An 18194-nucleotide genomic window follows, 5' to 3' on the forward strand; every position below is an offset into this window, starting at 1 on the left:
TTTTTTTGTTAAGTTGAATACTTAAACTTGTACCATTTTTATTTGTTTAAAAAAAGAGTGGGTACGGGAGTTTTATGGTCTGTTTTGGAAGAACACACAGTCTCCGTGATCAGTGTGGTTAGTCTGTCTTGTCTTTAAAGAATCTACAGTTTGCTTCAAAAATAACTGTGAGAATAAATGTGAATTCTTACTGACATTAAGATATTGAACAGCATAAGGGAGACTCCCTTGAAACACACTGTGTATCTTAACTAGCTGTTGTTTTTTAAGGAAACCATTAGCGTTTAGATAAGTAGATTCATGAATTAATAAAAATAATTGTAGTCATTCATCTGGTAATGGACATATTTATTCTACTGTATTTCAAAGTAAATGAGAGCCTTAACACTTCCTTTAAACTGTCTCCGCAATATGTTAATTTTATAGCAACAATCTGTTTTTAGTAAAAGTAAACTAAATAAATAATTTATATAGACTATATTCCTAAAATAACATATTAGTATGTTTTAGTGAATATATGCTTTCTCATTTCCTTCTGCTTGGATATAGGATATATAGTGTTTCAAAATGAAAATACAATACACATAGCCAGAAACAAAACAAAAACAAGTATGCAAAAACAGTTTATTTATAATAGATCAACATTTTTGACATGAAAGGTAGCCACTTTCAATTTCTCAGGAATGCCTAGAATCCAACAGTTTCTGAAAGACTAATTTTAACAATTATTTCACTATAGGTAAAAGAAATAATTTCAGAATGAACTTTTTAAATGGCTTTGTCTAGGGCAACTTATTTTATAAGCCTGAATGTGTGGTAAGCTAACTTTCCCAGGAAGAGAATGTAATCCAACTATGTTCCAAATGTATTAAACCAGTTTATACAACAAACATGGGAATCACCTATGTGCATCAACTGTGCTCAAACGAGAATTCTCTTTATCAAAATATTCATTTTTTCAAAAAGGCCTCACATTAACCCCTCAAACCAATCATCCCCCTTCTATGGCCAGTACCACTCTTCTCTACTTCAAGTTGCATTACTTTATAGACAACTCTCAAATTCCAGTGGAATTGTACACTGACTTAAGACTCTGTGTAATATATATCAAACACAAGAATAGTCACTGACTTTAAGGGACAAGGTGTTAACTAACCAATAATAATTTAGCTAATGTCGTTTTTAGTTTAGAGGGAAAAAAAGCAGCCCCCAAATGTCCTTAACTTTTCGGTACTTCTTTGTAACACACAGAATGAAAAGATAATCTCTGAAATTAAAATCGTTAGAAAATATCTTAAATAAAATATTTTACATAAATAAGTGTTAAATTTCAAATTCAAACCATGTTTTCCTGTGTATTTAAATTTGGGAAAGAATTTCACAATTATTAGCTCTTCTTACTTACATTTATTTTTGAATATTTAAATCTATTACACATCAGTTTGTAAAATTCACCTTGGTTATCACTCCCCGTATTACCGTGCGGTCTTTCCTCAGGTAAGTCCATTATATGCATGTAAATGCTGGGGAGGTTTGAATAGCACTTAAAGAATATTCATGAGAGCTCTGAAATGTGGAAAGTTTCATTATTATCTACTTACTGTAGGATTTGTAACTCAAATTCATCACAGCATTATAAAACACCGTGTGAATGGAATGCATACAATTCCTACGGACACACAAACTGAAGTCCAAAAGGCACAGAGTAATGCTGGTGGCTCTTTCTAGTCAGTTACGAAACAATAAAAAGTCTGTATTATTCTTTCATAATTTAAATACTTAAGTAATCTCCACTTTTATTACTTTATAACAGTGACTTCAAATTTACATTATTTTAAGTACCATTGTAATAGCTTAGTGTATAATACAGATATTTGCTAATATCCCATCCAAAAATTAAAAAAAAACCTCTTCACTATATATATATATATATATATATATATATATATATATATATATAAATTATTCTGAAAGACGAGAACACAGAAGAGGGACTTGGTACAGACTATAAACTCAATTTTCTATCACCACAGTTATAACTCCAAAATTAACAGATATACAGCAATAATCAAAAGCAGTGCAAATATCTTTGGAGGTTAGGATAAAATTATAATGCAAGAACATAAAACAAGGAAATAAAAAAGGCAAGTACTTCAAGTACAAGGAACCAGTCTGCTTGAGGTCCATCTTAGTGTTTACTGGGGGCTTCCTTCCTGCTTTTACTTCTTTCTCTGAAACACATTGGCCAACATGGCACCTGATGTTGTCAACTGGCCCATTTTGTTCAAAAACTTGGTCTTTGTATCTTCACTCACTAAGCTTGCAGCAATTGACATTGAGCTAGGAAAGAAATTTTAAAATTCAAGTAAAGCAATTAAAAAACTAGAATATCCATTTTTTTCAGTTCTTCAGCAGTATAATAGTAGTAAATACATTCTGAACTGGTAGCACGAAAGGGAAACTAAAATTGACAGGCATTTTTATGCACCCTACTAGGTCAGGAGCTTTCATGTTCATGGTTGATGAAGGAAGCAGTAACGGTGGAGAGGTTAGGAGCAAGTATGGAGTGAGACTGAATCCTGGCTCTGTCATTTACCAGCTGTGTGACCCTAGGCAAGTTATTTATCTCATCTGTAATGTAATCCTCATCTGTAAAATGGAGATAATTCTATTACCTACCTCATAGGTCTATTAAGAATTATATAAGCGTACAGTGCTTATTAGCAGTGTCAGGAATGTAATAGCATGCTGTAAGTGTTAGTAGTTATTCTTCTTCTTATCAGCATCACTGCATTTAATTATAGCAACCCTGGAAGATAGATATTATCCCTATTTTCACAAAAGAGTAAACTAAATCACAGTAAGGTTTTATACTGTGCTGGTAACAACTCTGTGACGTTATTACTTATTTGGGCGTTGAGAGGGGGGAGAGTGTCCTCAATTGCATTAGTTGCATTAGTTTCAATCAACAATTTAAACTCCATTTCTTCTTTCTTTTTGACCAACCTCCTGTATAGGTTAAACAATCTAAAAAACTACTAAAGATTGCTAATTTACCATACGACCAAACAGAATACTGATCAAGTACAATTTTCAGTGATCAACAATAAACCCACTTTACTGGCCTGTGGCTTTGGCCAAGATGCTTTAGATCACTCTGATTCAATTTCCTCAACTGAAAAATGCAGACTGCAATTACTATTGCAAAATATCCTGAGGACTGAAGAAGAGAGTATGTTTGAACATGTCAAGGGCAGTGGGTGCGAGGTGCAGAGGCTCAACGGATGTCCGCTGAAACTACAGACGAAGTTACGGGCTGCCAGCAAGAATTGCTGGTTTTCTGTAGTCCTTAAAGGCGTGCACTGTGCCTTAGTAAGTTAAATGCCAGTCCACGACTCCCGTCCTGAAAATCTCTAGTTCCCACACCTCTTCTGCTATTACGTCAACCTGGCCTCTTCCTTGTCTCTACTTCTCGCCTGCTGCCTTTTCTCTTCCCACAAAGTAAACCTCCGTCAGGCTCAACATTTGGTTCCTGTTTCTTCAGTTACAAAACTTACTCCTGAAGTTTCCAACATCATCTCCATTAGGAGTTTGGGAAAAGTCCCATAACACTATTGTTTGTTAGAGAAGCTAACATCAAGCTTTTTTTCACCCCCTAACTTTAGAAATGACCCGCCATTTTTATTTCCTTGTTAGTGGTTTTACCATTTTCCTCTCCTCCCAACAGTGAATATAATGGCTCCCTCTCTTCTATTTAAAACCAATCATCAAATACTCTGATTTTACTCAATGAAACATCTATCATTTATTTTTATTCCCATTGACGATACCTTCCAAATGAATTATTACAATAGTCTTAGATCTGGTCTCCTTGCACGATCAGATTAACTTCTGAAATAATCAGTTCATCATATCCTACCCATTCTCAAACACCTTCAATGGCTAATTACTACCTAACAAGATAAAGTATGCTTGGCATTCAAGAAACATAGCAATCTAAATCTTGTGTGTATGTGTTTTTACCAACCATTACTGTTCAATCTCTAGACCCCCTTGAGTCAAGTTTGCTGAGTTTAATGTTCAGAACATTCTTAACTTATCTCTTTCTTTCTATCTGGTGTCTAGACATCCTTAAGGTCCCAGTTCAAGTCCTATCTTTTCTCTGATGCCTTTCTTTAATGTTTACAGTGCTGTTTCCTCTCTGTAGAAGAATACTGTAAGCCGAAAGGTAAGTATGATTTTAGTTTGCATTGAGAAAAACAGGATACACAGGTCAGATAATACTTGAAGTACTATCGAGTTTTAGTGATATTCTAAGAGGAGGGCAACAATGATGTTAAAGAGTCTGAGATGTTCACTATGGAGAAGAGAAAATTTAGAAGACAGACACTAACGTTATGTGTGCCAAATTAGATATAAATATATATTTGCATAGCTTTACTGATATACATCACAATCACCTGGAGAACTATTTGAAAACCCAGATGCCTTGGCCTAACCCCAGTTATTCTGATTCTTTCCAAATGGTAGAAAGGACCCAGGTATCTATTTTACAAAAAGCTTTCCAACAAAGAACAATTGCATTGCAGCATTTTTTCCTGAAGAGAAAGTTTACATTTTTATCCTTTTTACAAAGGGGTCTGTAATGCTTCCCCACCCCTCTACCAGATGATGAAACATATTTTAGAGAGTAAATGTTTTAGAGAGACTTTAACTCAGGGTATTTTTTTGTAAAAGAATAGAGTTGTTAAAAATGAAACAGGCTGCCTTGTAAGGTAATGTTGTCTTTTTTCTGTGAAATCTCAGATCTTTCCTTTGCAACTCAAATCAAACCAGTTGCCATTTTTGTTGATTTTGAATCTGTAGAACCCAACCCCTTAAATGCCTGGCTTCTTTTTTTTTTTCACTTTAAAAAAATTTTTAAGTAATCTCTACATCCAACGTGGGGCTTGAACTCACGACCCCGAGATCAAGAGTCTCCACCAACTGAGCCAGCTAGGTGCCTCCTGGCTTATCTTCTTCAAAACTATATCCTAGAATGTTTTTTTTTTTTTTTCTCTCTCTCCATACCATTCCATCTGGTAAATTAATGTCAAAAGGACTTGGGAAGTCATCTTGAAAAGGCTTGCAATGGCCAAAGATGGGATAATTTTGATGGGCATCAAAAGATAGTAAGTACGATGCATTTAATTACATCAAATATTTGAAAATACATGTGTTTATGATACTTGAACAAAACAGTCACCATTAGAGGGTGAATCAATTCAATATCTTAGAAAACTGGTGAGTAAAGAGAAAGAATTGAACATTTACCTTGACTTTACTATAAAAAACTCTATCACTGGGTAACTGTAGTACATATAGGGGAAGGTTTTCTTTCCTGAAGTATTCTAACTCACCAATGAAGAGTGAATGATAGAATTAGATATTTTAGTAATTCACTATTACTAAACAGTAATGTATCTACTTTAGTATTACATTTACATACTAATGTACATTAGTATTTAGTAACAGTGAATTACTAAAACATCTTATTCTAATGTATTTAGTAATGGTTAATGAATTAGTGGAGCTAGGCATTGATCATTAACAGATGCTACTATCACCAAAAAAAGAGAGAAGTAGACATTGTCTCTCTCGTGAAGAAAACACACCTCCTCCTATGAAGCAGTCATGCAAAACAAAGAAACATGCCCCGAATCTGTTGAAGTCTCTGGATCCAGAACCAACAACCAAATTTACAGGAAATACAGAGGAACATGTTAAAACAACACGAGGGAAATGCAATCAACCAAATTCAGACTGTGGGACCTGTACAGAACAAAGACTCAGTTTCTTTAATATGTAAGTTATATGAAGAAAAAAATGAGATAGAAGGGGAACCTATGGATTAAAAGAGACTTAAAAGACATGTCAACTAATTGCAACGTATGGAACTCTGGATTCTGACTCAAAGAAACAGACTGTACGGAAAAAAACAAACAACAAATCACTAACGACATGTACAAAACAATTAGAAATTTGAACACAGGCTACATAGCTGATGATAATATTAAGAAGTTGTTATTTTGGCGTGAAAATGACATTATGTTTTAAAAAAATAGCATTTATCTTTAAGAGCTACATACCAGAATATAGGAGGGGCATGGATGAAATAAAATAGGAGTTGACAATTATTGAAGCTGAGTGCTGAGTACATGGGAATTCACTCTATTATTTATTTTGTATTTATTCAAAATTACCTAAAATACAAATCTAAAAAAATAATACGGAAGATTTGAATAATAGGGAAAAATAATGATTATAAAAATAAACTTTTTCTTTTTAGGAGTCATATAACTGAAACAATCTTGGGAAGTTACAAAGACGTGTTTTTCTCTTTCTTAAATTTTTTTTTAATGTTTTTTTTAAATTTATTTTTGAGACAGAGAGACAGAGCATGAGCAGGGGAGGGGTAGAGAGAGAGGGAGACACAGAATCTGAAGCAGGCTCCAGGCTCTGAGTTGTCAGCACAGAGCCCGACGCGGGGCTTGAACCACGAACTGTGAAATCATGACCTGAGCCGAGGTCAGACACTTAACCGACCGAGCCACCCAGGTGCCCCTATTTTTTTCTCTTTCTTAATTCCTGTATGCTAATTAATGAAATTTCATTTAGAATATATTTTCACACATAATTTTTAGTTTTGTCCCCAAACTTTACATTTTAAACAAGGCACCAAATAATCTTAATACTTAATGTATGACAATTGAGCAGAAGTGCTTGCTTAGGTAGTTAGTTTTATGGATTTTGTGTTCAGAATTGAAACCTATTTTTACTGTTTTAACTTTCCAAGGTTACAGTTGTAGAACAGTTCCTACCATCCCAGGAGGCTACAGAAAGGGTTCTTACATGCAGTAAGAGGTAAAAAGCTCTAAGCATACATATGTGGGGAGGAGGTTGGGGGTGTGGAGGGGTAAGTGTGTGTATGGGTACCTAGCCTGATAGGTATTCCTTATTCCTGCTAGTTAGTTTTATAAAGGAAAAGCCTTTGAGCTTTTTATGCCTAACAGAGTCTATTTATGATTAACTGCTCAAGGTTATGTCAAAAGGTTAAGAGTACACACGGTCGATTTGTAAATTACTTCCTCTCCTGAATGCCCAACTTTACTCTTTCACATCCATGCTTGTAGTTTAGCTTCAATGAATCTGAATTCTGGTTAGTTTGGTTGGGAGCACGTGAATAGAACATTCACAAGTTTATAGTCCTTTATGCAGTCAATCAAGTTATGCCTTACAACTCCAGTCACAAATTTCCACAAAACTATTTTGACCAGTGATTCCCAAATCCAGCTACCTACCACAATGTCTTTGGAAGCTTTTAAATAAATATACAGATCCCTAGGCTGAATCAGACTGTTGAGAGGACGGCACAGAGCATGGAGTAGAGACCTAAAATTGAAATTCCCCAGATAATTCTGATGTAGGTGGTTTATAAATCAGCATTTGATAACTGCTGATGTAAATACTTTTCTTACCTTCCAAATAAATGACTACAAAGTAACACAAAATAAAATACCATACCCATTTGTAGAAAATTTAGATAGAGAAATTAAGGTTAATATGAAGCCTTAAAAAAAGAATTCATGTCTTACCCTTGAGGCTCTTGGACGGTCTTGTTCTCTACTTTTTGTTCACATTCCTTTATCATGGAACTTAAAATAACCTGATTTCAAAAAAAAGGACTTTAGTAAAATACAATTTACAATAGTGAAATGCTATTGTTTAATCTAGAGTTCTTTAATTTAATTTTTAATAGTCCCATAAACTACGACTATTTAAAAATGTAAGGTTTTGGCAGTTATTCCGTTAAAGGAATTCACATTAGATTGCTATGGTAGGTACAGAAATAGCTTTAAAAGACCTCAATCATATAATCTTCACTAACCTTCCTTCTGAATCTGGTATCAATTCTCCCTTAGCTTTCCCTACCATCTAATGTTAAAAGTAAAATTTGTATATGTCTAGACATTTAACATATACACATACCATGGTTACACATTATTTTCCCAGGAAAAGCTGTTCTGTCCCATGCCCCCTTGTTTTCTCCAGGTTGCAAACAGCAAGATGCTCTGTTTTAATGTGTAAAGCAGAGACCAGGTATAGGTCTGTGGCTACTAAAATATAGATGGGAATATAACGGGCATCTAAGAGTTAACATCATGTTTGCACGGAGACTGAATGAATGATGGAAAGGGTGGCGGGACCTAAGCTGCTCCTCCAATCGCTGGCAACCTCACCAGAAACTGAATGGTCTTGAATATTCTTGGCCCGCGTTTGGGTATGGAGGTCACTAAACAACCAGTATTTACTGTCGCCTACTATGTGCCAGGAACTTTTTTAGATATACAGAATGCACAAATAAGACAGACAACATTCCCTCCTTACGGAGAGCTTATGTTCTTGACAATAAATACAAAAAATTGGTAAGTTATATAATACATTAGAAGGTGATAGGGCTTTGAAGAGTATTGAGTTAAAATATGGGGAGCCAGGGGTCAAGACACAGAGTGTTCCAATTTACACGGAGGTGTCCCCAGCAGGCTTCATGGAGATGACATGTAAGGAAAAGCCTGGGGGAGAGGAAGGAGCAAGTGTTTTATACACTGGGAAGAGGCTAAGCAAAGGCTCCATCTAAGGGAGAGTATGTCCATCATGTTCTAAGCAAGGAGACCAGAGTGGTGGGTGCAGAGTGAGCAGGCGAGAGGGTAGAAGATGAGAAGTGAAGTGGGGGGGGGGGGGGGAGATCTTACAGTGCTTTGCAGATTATAGTGAGGACTTTGGTTATTAAATGAGGCTTCTGTCACATGCATGTTAGATCTAGATTCATCCTTCTTTGAATCTTGTCTGGTTTTCCACTCTGATCTCACAGATTATAGATTTTGCTTGTTTGTTTTAAATGTTTATTTATTTTGAGAGGGAGTATGTGCACATGTGAGTGGGAGAGGGGCAGCGAGAGAGAGAGGGAGGGAGAGAGGGAGAGGGAGAGAGAGGGGGAGAGCGAGAGGGGGAGAGGGAGAGAGAGAGAGAGAGAGAGAGAGAGAGAGAGAGAGAGAGAGAGAATTCCAAGCAGTTTCCGTGCTGTTCTTGCAGAGCCGGATGTGGGGCTCGATCTCACGAACTGTGAGATCGTGACTTGAGCTGAAATCCAGAGTTGGACAGTTACCTGACTGAGCTACAGAGGTGCCCTTTAGATTTTGTTTGTTTAGCTGGGTTTTCCTTTATTATTATTATTATCATCCCCCTAAAAAGGGGGAGTTTTTTGTACTTTTTCTTCTGCTCCCTGCATTGTCTGTTTCCTCCAGTATTCTCTTTCTTGCATGTATGTTTTCATCTACATCTTTCATGTGAGAGGTTTCTCAAATGGCTGGTGATCTTGGGATGTCCACTAAAGACTAGGGCACTAAAATGCTGATTAGAATCTCTTCATGCATGAGTAACTTCACTTTAAGGTGAACTGGGCAAAAACCAAACTTCTATCTTTTTCCCCCTGTGGGTATAAACCTAGCTGCCAGCATTCTTGGATCCAAGAAGGTGAAAGGTAATGAGGTTTCCATCACTATGCCTTCACTTAATTTCCCTCTTCTCATCATAGCCCTCACTCATTCCTGCTCTCAGCTATGTGGGATAGCCCAAGTTTAGAAAATAAAGCTCTAGTCTTCTACCAAGGTTGGAAAGGGAATCTGGGAGACTGATACCTCCTCAACTTGATAAATGGTATCTATAAAACACACCAAGCAAAGGAGAAATAGATAATTCCCAATCATAACTTTAATATGTGTTTTAACTGCTAACAGAAGATCACAAAAAACCTGATAAAAACATAGGAGAATTAAATGTTATTAAACAAAACTCAGGGATCAATAAGTAATAGAAATGAGAATTTACTTTGAACGATAATGAAGACACAATGTAGCAAATGCACAGGTGGTATCTCAAGGGATACACTTAGTCTTAAGGTCAGGTATCAGAAAAGAAAAGTTTAAAAATAAATAATCTAAGCTTCCTCTGTAAAAATCTGGAAAAATAGAAAAAAAATCAAACCTACCATGGTAATGGGTAGATAAACAAGCTGAAAATGCAGAATAGGAAATAAATGATAAACAGGGTTTTGGAGGAAACAAGAAGAAAAACAGAATAAAAGAGTTTTGAGGAAATTGAGACAGAAAACAGAAACTTTCCTTCTAAGAAAGTTAATGGTCTGAGATAAAAATTGTATAGCATTTTACAGATCAGAAAGCATTCCGTGTACCTTAGCTCATTAGATTCTGACTATATTCAGTGAAGGAAAGTATGTTATCCCTACTATACAGAATTAAACAGAGGATCAAAGATGATAAAGGGGTTTCTCAAGATCTCCCGACCGGTAAATAAAAATCCATAAGATGACACTACACTATATTTCAAATGTTAAAATATAAAATATTAAAATTTAAAAGCACAGCATATCATACTCATGCCTCACACAAAGAAGAATGCAAGTCTGAAGAGGAGACAGTAAAACATAGGAACATGGCTCGGATAATCAGTGGCTTCATCATCATGGGAGCTCACCTCGTGCTCCGGAGAAAGATGCTCCATGTCAGTCCGTAAACATCTGAGACCAGGTAAAAAGTGATTAACCATTAAATCCTCTGAAATGACTTGAGACCAGGGAGTTAAGGGAATTAAAAACAAACAAACTGGTATGTCCAACAGAACAAGAGAATAATAACAATGACGCCTCAGGCATGCAGATCACTTGGAGCAAAGAGGCTTCCCTCAAGCATGATTCTCATTTGTTGAGTTAGTTACTTATCAAGAGTCAACTGTGTTAATTCCCACAAATCCTTTACGTCAGTGGTATGGATTATTGTAACATTACATAATTTAATTACATGTTATGTAAACACATGAAATGAGTGTAAACAGTAAATCATGTAATTTAATTGGATATTTAAATGAGTGTGAAATGAAAATTAATGTTTCCATGACAACTAAGTCGAAAAGTTTAAAAAAAAACGGTAAGGGCCAATTGCTTAAAATGTGGCTGTTTAATTATGGATGTATGAAACAAGTGTAAAAGGTTAGGAAAAATATAAAAATCTGAAAAAGGTCTACATCCAGTATCAGAAATGTTTCCAGATCCTCTTTAAAGAAACATAAACTGAAAATCACAATTACATTATGGATGTGGTTTATTTAAGAAAGATACTTTACTCAGCAGACTTACACAAAAGAAATGCCTCAGTCCTACATCAAAAGATTGGTAAAGAAAATATGTATATTAAGTTAAAATAAGTTATATACACTATTCCCTTGATGTCCTGCTTTAACCATCCTATTAAACGGACCTGCTATTGGTCCTAATTGAATTGGGTAAGAGAACTTTTGTTGTAATAATATAAATTTAGTATTAGTTACGGTTCCTGGTCACTTTTGAGTTTTATTGATTATTCTGACATTCAAAGGGATCAAGAAAAAGGGTGCATTTCTCATGAAAACAACTCACTGTTTATTAACATCACATTCTCACCTCATCATAGTTGTTGGCCATTTAAAAATAGTTATTTAATGTTATACCATATTAAGGTGAAAAATGCCAATAAATGAGTTCCCTATAAAGATGGGTTAATTAGGGGTGCCTGGATTGGTGGAGTGTCTGACTCTTGATTCTGGCTCAGGTCATGATCTCGGGGTTGTGGGATCAAGCCCCACGTTGGGCTCCGTGCTCTGCATGGAGCCCGCTTAAGATTCTCCCTCCCTCCCTTCCTCCCTCCCTCTATCTCCCCCTACCCTTCTCCCCAGCTCACACTCTCTTTGTAAAAGAGAAAAAAAAAAGTTTACCAGTCTTTTTTGGAAAAAAAAAAAATAATGAATTTTATTAAGTATAATATATAAAATTTACCTTAAAAATACAGTTATGATCTAAATAAACTTAAAAAAAATTATGAATAATAGCTGTTTGTAAACAAGCCTCCTATAACAAGTGACTTATATTTATAAGTACTAAAAATATAGATGACATTTGGTTGAACCAATTCCTGTAGTCAGAGAGAGGGCTACAACATAATGGCTACATAGTTTTGTTTTCTAGACATGGGGAAAATACCATCAAAATGTAACTGTGAGTGACCTTTCAACTGGCAGTCAAGAGTCTGATCTAGAGAAATATGGATACCGATTGAGAAGCTGAAGATGGCCTTATTTGTTGGTAAAGGGTTAAGTCTCCCCCCTCTCTTTCTACTTACTGTTTGGTTCTACCCTTTCCCTGTAGAATCACACAATCTTTGTTAGAGGTCATTTCATCCTATCTGATATTAGGAATCAACTCTACCTCATCTGTGAGTGACGGCCACAAAGTCTCTAAGTGCTAACACTGATAGGACATTCGTAGTTTCGTAAGAGGTTGAATACATTTTTAATAGCTAAATTACAGTTTTTCTTATAAATAAAATCAGACTCTCTGTAACCTTCTTGTGTTAGCTCTACACCTGAGTTACACAGTGTGCTTAACCCTTCTTCTATATAACCTTTAAAATAATATTAAAAAAAATTTTTTTTGAATCACCTTTTCATCCCCAAGCCATCTCTTCTCCAGCTTAAACATTTCTAAATTCCTTTGATTTTTTTTTAAACATAATTTCTTCACTTATTACTATACCTAATGTTAAACACTATAGTTTTTCCATGTCCTTATTAAAATATGATGTTGAGAGGAATACTCTTGTGTTCTATCAGGTTAGAATGCAGTGGAACAGCAGAACAGATTTGGATCACAGGACAATGTGATTTTATTGTGGCCACGCCACTCTGTTGACACAAGTTATGACTCATTCAGAACTAACACGTTTAGTATTCAAACAGGGTCTATTGTTAAGATGTTCTTCCCCTTACTATATTGGTGTAAAGACTTTATTATATTATTCTATTTTGTGTACATACCTAAACACACAATAATATTCTTTCTATACAGATTCTATTCTCTTTAGAAACCACTGCCTTGCCCACTTGGAATAAGTGGTTTTATACAGCTAGAATTTTTGATCTTTTGACTTTTCAGTTTCCCTTGAGGCATACTCCTTAAGGAACTCTCTGCCATAGATTATACATCACTTTTTGCTTAAGTTTTTAAACATCTACTTTCACAAAGTCTAGGGAAGGTACAAACATAGCGATATTTTCTTTCTTTGACATGCCATTATTACTTTCTTGAAAGGGTATTGTCACTTCTCCATTAGTAAAGACTGGTTCCTTACTAATTCGGAATATCACTTCCTCTTTTTGCTTCCTCTATTTTCTCTAAGTAGAAAATGCCAACGAGATAAATCAAGAATAATAGCAAGTTCTCCTTTTAGTGGAAATAAACTTATAGAAGATACATGGATAGTTGAAGTACAAAATTACCAAAATACAGTGTCTCTGCCACTTTATAATTTGCGTTATAAAAAACATGGCTTATGTCATCCACAGGAAGAGGTAATTTATATTAATTGATTCCTAAAAATAAAATGCTCTCAACTATGCACTGAACTTAAAGTTTTAACATTTCCAAAAGGACAAATAGCTCCTTAACAGATAGCTCTAGGTTTCTACTTTCCCTGCTTGATTTATTCAAAACAAAATCTCCCATTGGGAACATTCCAGTCAAGAATCCAGTGCCAATGAACTGGTATATACCAAAATAGCCATCAGTGGTATTTTGGAACATGTCTACCTTATTTAAAATTACCTGTTCACTTTACTTCCTACTTCAAACTGGTATATAACAATATGGAACCATAAATATCAATGCAACTCTTTCTGTGTCCTCCAGGACCCTCTCTCTACTGTCATTTTTCCTGTTAGAATTCTCTGATTATGTTGTCTAGCATTAGCTTCTATAGTTCTGTTTGAGTAGTCAGCCTTTCAATCCTTTTTCAATCTCTTATTTCCTCTTTTTTGACCTCGCCTGCCTTTTCATGGGAGAACACAGAAGCTGGAGCTCACTCTGCTCATCTTGATCTCTGCTTCCTTCTTGGTTTTATTTTACTAGTCCTGGGACAGTAAAGAGAGCACGTAACAGGACAGCTAAAGTTCTTTTTCTAGTCACAGTTTTGCTTTTAACTATAAAAAAAATAGAAGTCACTAATGTCTTTAAGCTTTAGTTTAATCGTTTATAAAATGTAGTAGTTGACATGAGTCAGATGATCTTAGAGCTTTCCTTCAGTTTAAAAAAACATTTAAAAAAAAAAAAAACATTTATTTATTATTGAGAGACAGAGAGAGACAGAGCATGAGCAGGGGAGGGACAAAGAGGAGGAGACACAGAATCTGAAGCAGGCTCCAGGCTTTGAGCTGTCGGCACAGAGCCTGACGTGGGTCTCAAACTCACAAACCTCGAGATCATGACCTGAGCCAAAGTCGGACGCTTACAGGACTGAGCCACCCAGGTGCCCCATTTTTTTTTTTTTTTTTTTTTTTTTTTGAGAAAGAGAGAGTGTGAGTGGGGAGAGGGGCAGAAGGGGAGAGAACCCTAGGGTCATGACCGGAGCCGAAATCAAGAGCCAGACGCTCAACTGACTGAGCCACCCAGGTGCCCTGAGTTTTCCTTCGGTTCTACCATCACTGGAGATGATCAGCCATGTTGGCACTGTATTTTTCAATGAGTGATATCTCGCCCCAGCATTCCACCGGACATAGATGGTTAAACCTTCACTGAAAGACCCAAATGCCAGAACACATACAAGGCTTCCTTTTGATTAACAGAAGCCTCAGCTATGATCATTTCTTGCTCAGTTACATAGCCAATTAACATAGACAAAACTTTAGTCAATGTTTTCAAAACTATAAAACATAAAAGCACAGAGGACTTAAAATGATCTTTTAAACTTATGAGAGCTAGAATAAGGAGTGGGGCGAGTCAAATCAAAATTTTAATTTTCTATAATCATTATATAAGTAAGTCGAAGAGAAAAAAATATTAGTTTCCACACTTCAACAACGGAGATTCCACCGCAAGATTGGTCATATAAATATAGATACACGTTAATAAAGCAAGGATACAACAACAGGAAAGTGCACTGTAAGCTTCAAAAAGATGGGTGGCAATATCCAGTCTTTTAGAATCCACAATTTGTAAGTTGTTCACCAAGGCTAACTTATGCAAGTGTGGTATAACAACTGAAAAAAGAAAAAGAAATTTAGATTTTTCTCTAAAATGTTGCACACACCACACTCACCTGTTGAACAAAATTTTTTTCATTTTAAAATTTATAAAATTTCATTTTAATTTCTAGATGATTTCAAAAGGTTACCCAAATCCTTTACTTGCTTTTTCATACTAGAGAGGAAAGCATGTTTTCCGGAATAAGAATATTTGGGAGGAAGAGACCATAGCACTGGCACTATAACCTAATTATGAGGATGTATACAGGTCACTTGGCCTCACTGAAATTAAATTTCCTAATTTGAAGGATGAAAACCAAATAAACAAATGTAAACAACCTACCTCTTTGTGTTACTATTATCTTTACAAATAAGTTTTATCTTTACAAATAAAAATCAGGTATTACCATTGTTATTAAACAAAAGATAAATACAGTATACTTATTCTTCTTCAACATCAAATTATTTCACTTCTTCATGAAACAATTCTTTTTTTAACTTTATTTTTTATTTTTTAAAATTTACATCCAAATTAGTAAGTATATAGTGAAGCAATGATTTCAGTAGATTCCTTAATGCCCCTTCCCCATTTAGCCCATCCCCCCTCCCACAACCCCTCCAGCGACCCTCAGTTTGTTCTCCATATTTATGAGTCTCTTTTGTTTTGTCCCCCTCCCTGTTTTTATATTATTTTTGTTTCCCTTCCCTTATGTTCATCTGTTTTGTTTCTTAGAGTCCTCATATGAGTGAAGTCATATAATTTTTGTTTTTCTCTGACTAATTTCATAAAACAGTTCTTAACTTTAGTTTTCTCAAATTCTTAGCAGGACAAATGTCAAATAGCACTGGTGGTTTAGTTCAAGTCACTCAAAGCGCTCACAAGTCATCTTCTGTCTCAATGAATAATGTGAAATTTCAAAAACATAGACAACCTACTGCTAAAATAAAAGGGATGGCCCAAGAAACAGCATCCAATTCAGTAGCAATGAGCACATCTACTGCCCAAGATGGTGTTTTCTAAATACCAGTTCCCACGAAAACCAGGGTTCCTTGAAGAAATGGTTCCAGGGTCAGTGACTACCACAGTGTTGCTCATAAGGCCCCTTTCTAATCTCTGTTTGGCTAGGGATCCCAAAACACCCTTCATAAGCACAGACTTCTGACCAATTGTAGTGACTTCTTTCATGTTTGCACTGAGTTTGTCTATGTGAAAGCCATAATCTCTTCCTAGAAAAACCTCCTGCTTCTTCAGTAAACCATATAATCACAACTTTTATACTTACGTTAGTAAATGGCAAAACCCCCCCACAATAACTTAGAATACCAGTGGCCATTTTTAGGGAATTTTGACTTGTTAAAATTAATAACAGCATACTTAAGAGGAACTCTAGAAAAAAAATTAGGAGACAAAAACTCCAAACGTTCATTGATTTCCCTGAATTCACTGAAACTCCAATTCACTAACTGGCATGCTGAGGCCTCAACAAAATGATGGCTCTAAGACAGTCTCTCTAGAGAATTTTTGGATTCACTTCTACCCAAATCTTTAGAAGGTTCCTTGAACTTCTTTATCTATTGACACCAGGCCTATTTATTCCTCCTGCTCCTTTTCTGACCACCTATATAAGCAATCCTTTCCTTAATGTTTTTCTCGGGAACTCAATAACCATACTGCACAATCACCCCTTAAAACTGGTTAACTAGAAAACAAATTTATAGAAGTTACTTTAAACTCTAGAGCCAACTAAAGGCTATCACTAAAGATACCCCTAAATCTCAAAAGATAGAGAAAAATTTACTATAAGAACAGTTCATTATATACATATTATCCTAGCTACTACCTCTGTAGCAATTAATTTACTTAATTGATAACCTCTCAGAAGGAAATTAGTGGTTAAAAGATTTAATAACCAAGATATGCATAATTCTACAACTGACCTTCAGTGGGCAAGGAAAATGGGAAATGGACAACTTAAAGCCATTTCAGAAGCCTTTTTCTTAAGGACAGATTGGACACAGTCTAAACTACAGACAAAATAGAGATAAATCAATAGGAGACTTTATAAAAATAGATTTCAATGAACTTTCAAAAAATATTTGGGGTAGATTCAACAGCCAAAGTAAAAGGACTCTTATCCTCTATTTTTGTAAATGGGCTCAAAACTGAAATAGAGAACTTCTAAAAAAACTAACTTGAAATGTAAAATGCCATGTTAGAAAATCTCCAGCATATGATTGAACATTTTCAGAGAGCCTTATAAAGTAAAAAAGCTGAAAACAAACAACAACAAAACGACTGCATTGTGTTCCAGATTAAACCAATGGCCCCTGAAATAAAATCAAGACCCAAAGGTCCCGTGATAATGAAGAGTTGGGAAAGAAAAAGGCCACTGGGTCAACCAATGTCCTCTATTCTCTAAAAAACAGAATGACAAATATCCAAAATGCCACTCCAAGGAAGATATTACAACCCAACAGTTCTCTGTCCTTCCTCTAAACTCCTAAAAGCAATTGTCCATAAATACAGATAGATAACAGTATGACATCCTTGTCAATATGGGTTCTACTTTACCATTAGCCTTATTAATATAGGACATTAAATTCCTCAGGATAAAGTTTTAAAGTAAACTTTATTACACCTATTTTATTATAGGTTTATTACACCTATTCAAACAGTGGAAACGTCTATCCTCAATCTTTTCCCAAGCCAACCTTTGTTATTTTGGGACCATTATGAAAAGAAAATGTCTTTCTTCTCTGTGATGCATAAACCTTTCCTTTGAACACACACGAAAAGGTTAGATCCCGTTCTAGAGAGTTATTAACTCGACAACATGGCACACACCAAAGACTCATTGCCTATTTAGCCAATTCCTTGATCCAAGAGCCAGGACTTAGTCTCTCCACTTCAGAGCAATGACATCCTCAACAAAGCTGGTCAAAGTACCAACAGAGTTTTTACTAGGTTCACCTGTAAATCTGATATTACCGTATGTGGAACTATCCCTATTGCTAACTAAAATACCAAC

General features: G+C 35.4%; 1 protein-coding gene across 8 annotated transcripts in view; it reads right to left on the reverse strand.

The window, feature by feature from the left end:
* RELCH (RAB11 binding and LisH domain, coiled-coil and HEAT repeat containing) overlaps positions 1–18194 on the reverse strand; it is a 114432-nt gene that overhangs the window by 3977 nt on the left and 92261 nt on the right. For 4 of the 8 annotated variants that reach the window (XM_040478635.1, XM_040478636.1, XM_040478633.1 and 1 more), the window contains 4 exons: positions 15064–15180; positions 10594–10682; positions 7635–7705; positions 2220–2340 (listed from right to left, as the gene is read on the reverse strand). In XM_040478635.1, coding sequence (XP_040334569.1) covers positions 2220–2340; positions 7635–7705; positions 10594–10682; positions 15064–15180 — 398 coding nt within the window. Of the gene's footprint in view, positions 1–610; positions 2341–7634; positions 7706–10593; positions 10683–15063; positions 15181–18194 lie in introns of those variants that run through there. The other 4 variants (XM_040478630.1, XM_040478629.1, XM_040478628.1 and 1 more) reach the window with 2 other exon arrangements.

This window comes from Herpailurus yagouaroundi, unplaced genomic scaffold (assembly GCF_014898765.1).
Source record: "Herpailurus yagouaroundi ecotype Mexico unplaced genomic scaffold, PumYag 142, whole genome shotgun sequence".
In the NCBI taxonomy this organism is placed as follows: domain Eukaryota; kingdom Metazoa; phylum Chordata; class Mammalia; order Carnivora; family Felidae; genus Herpailurus; species Herpailurus yagouaroundi.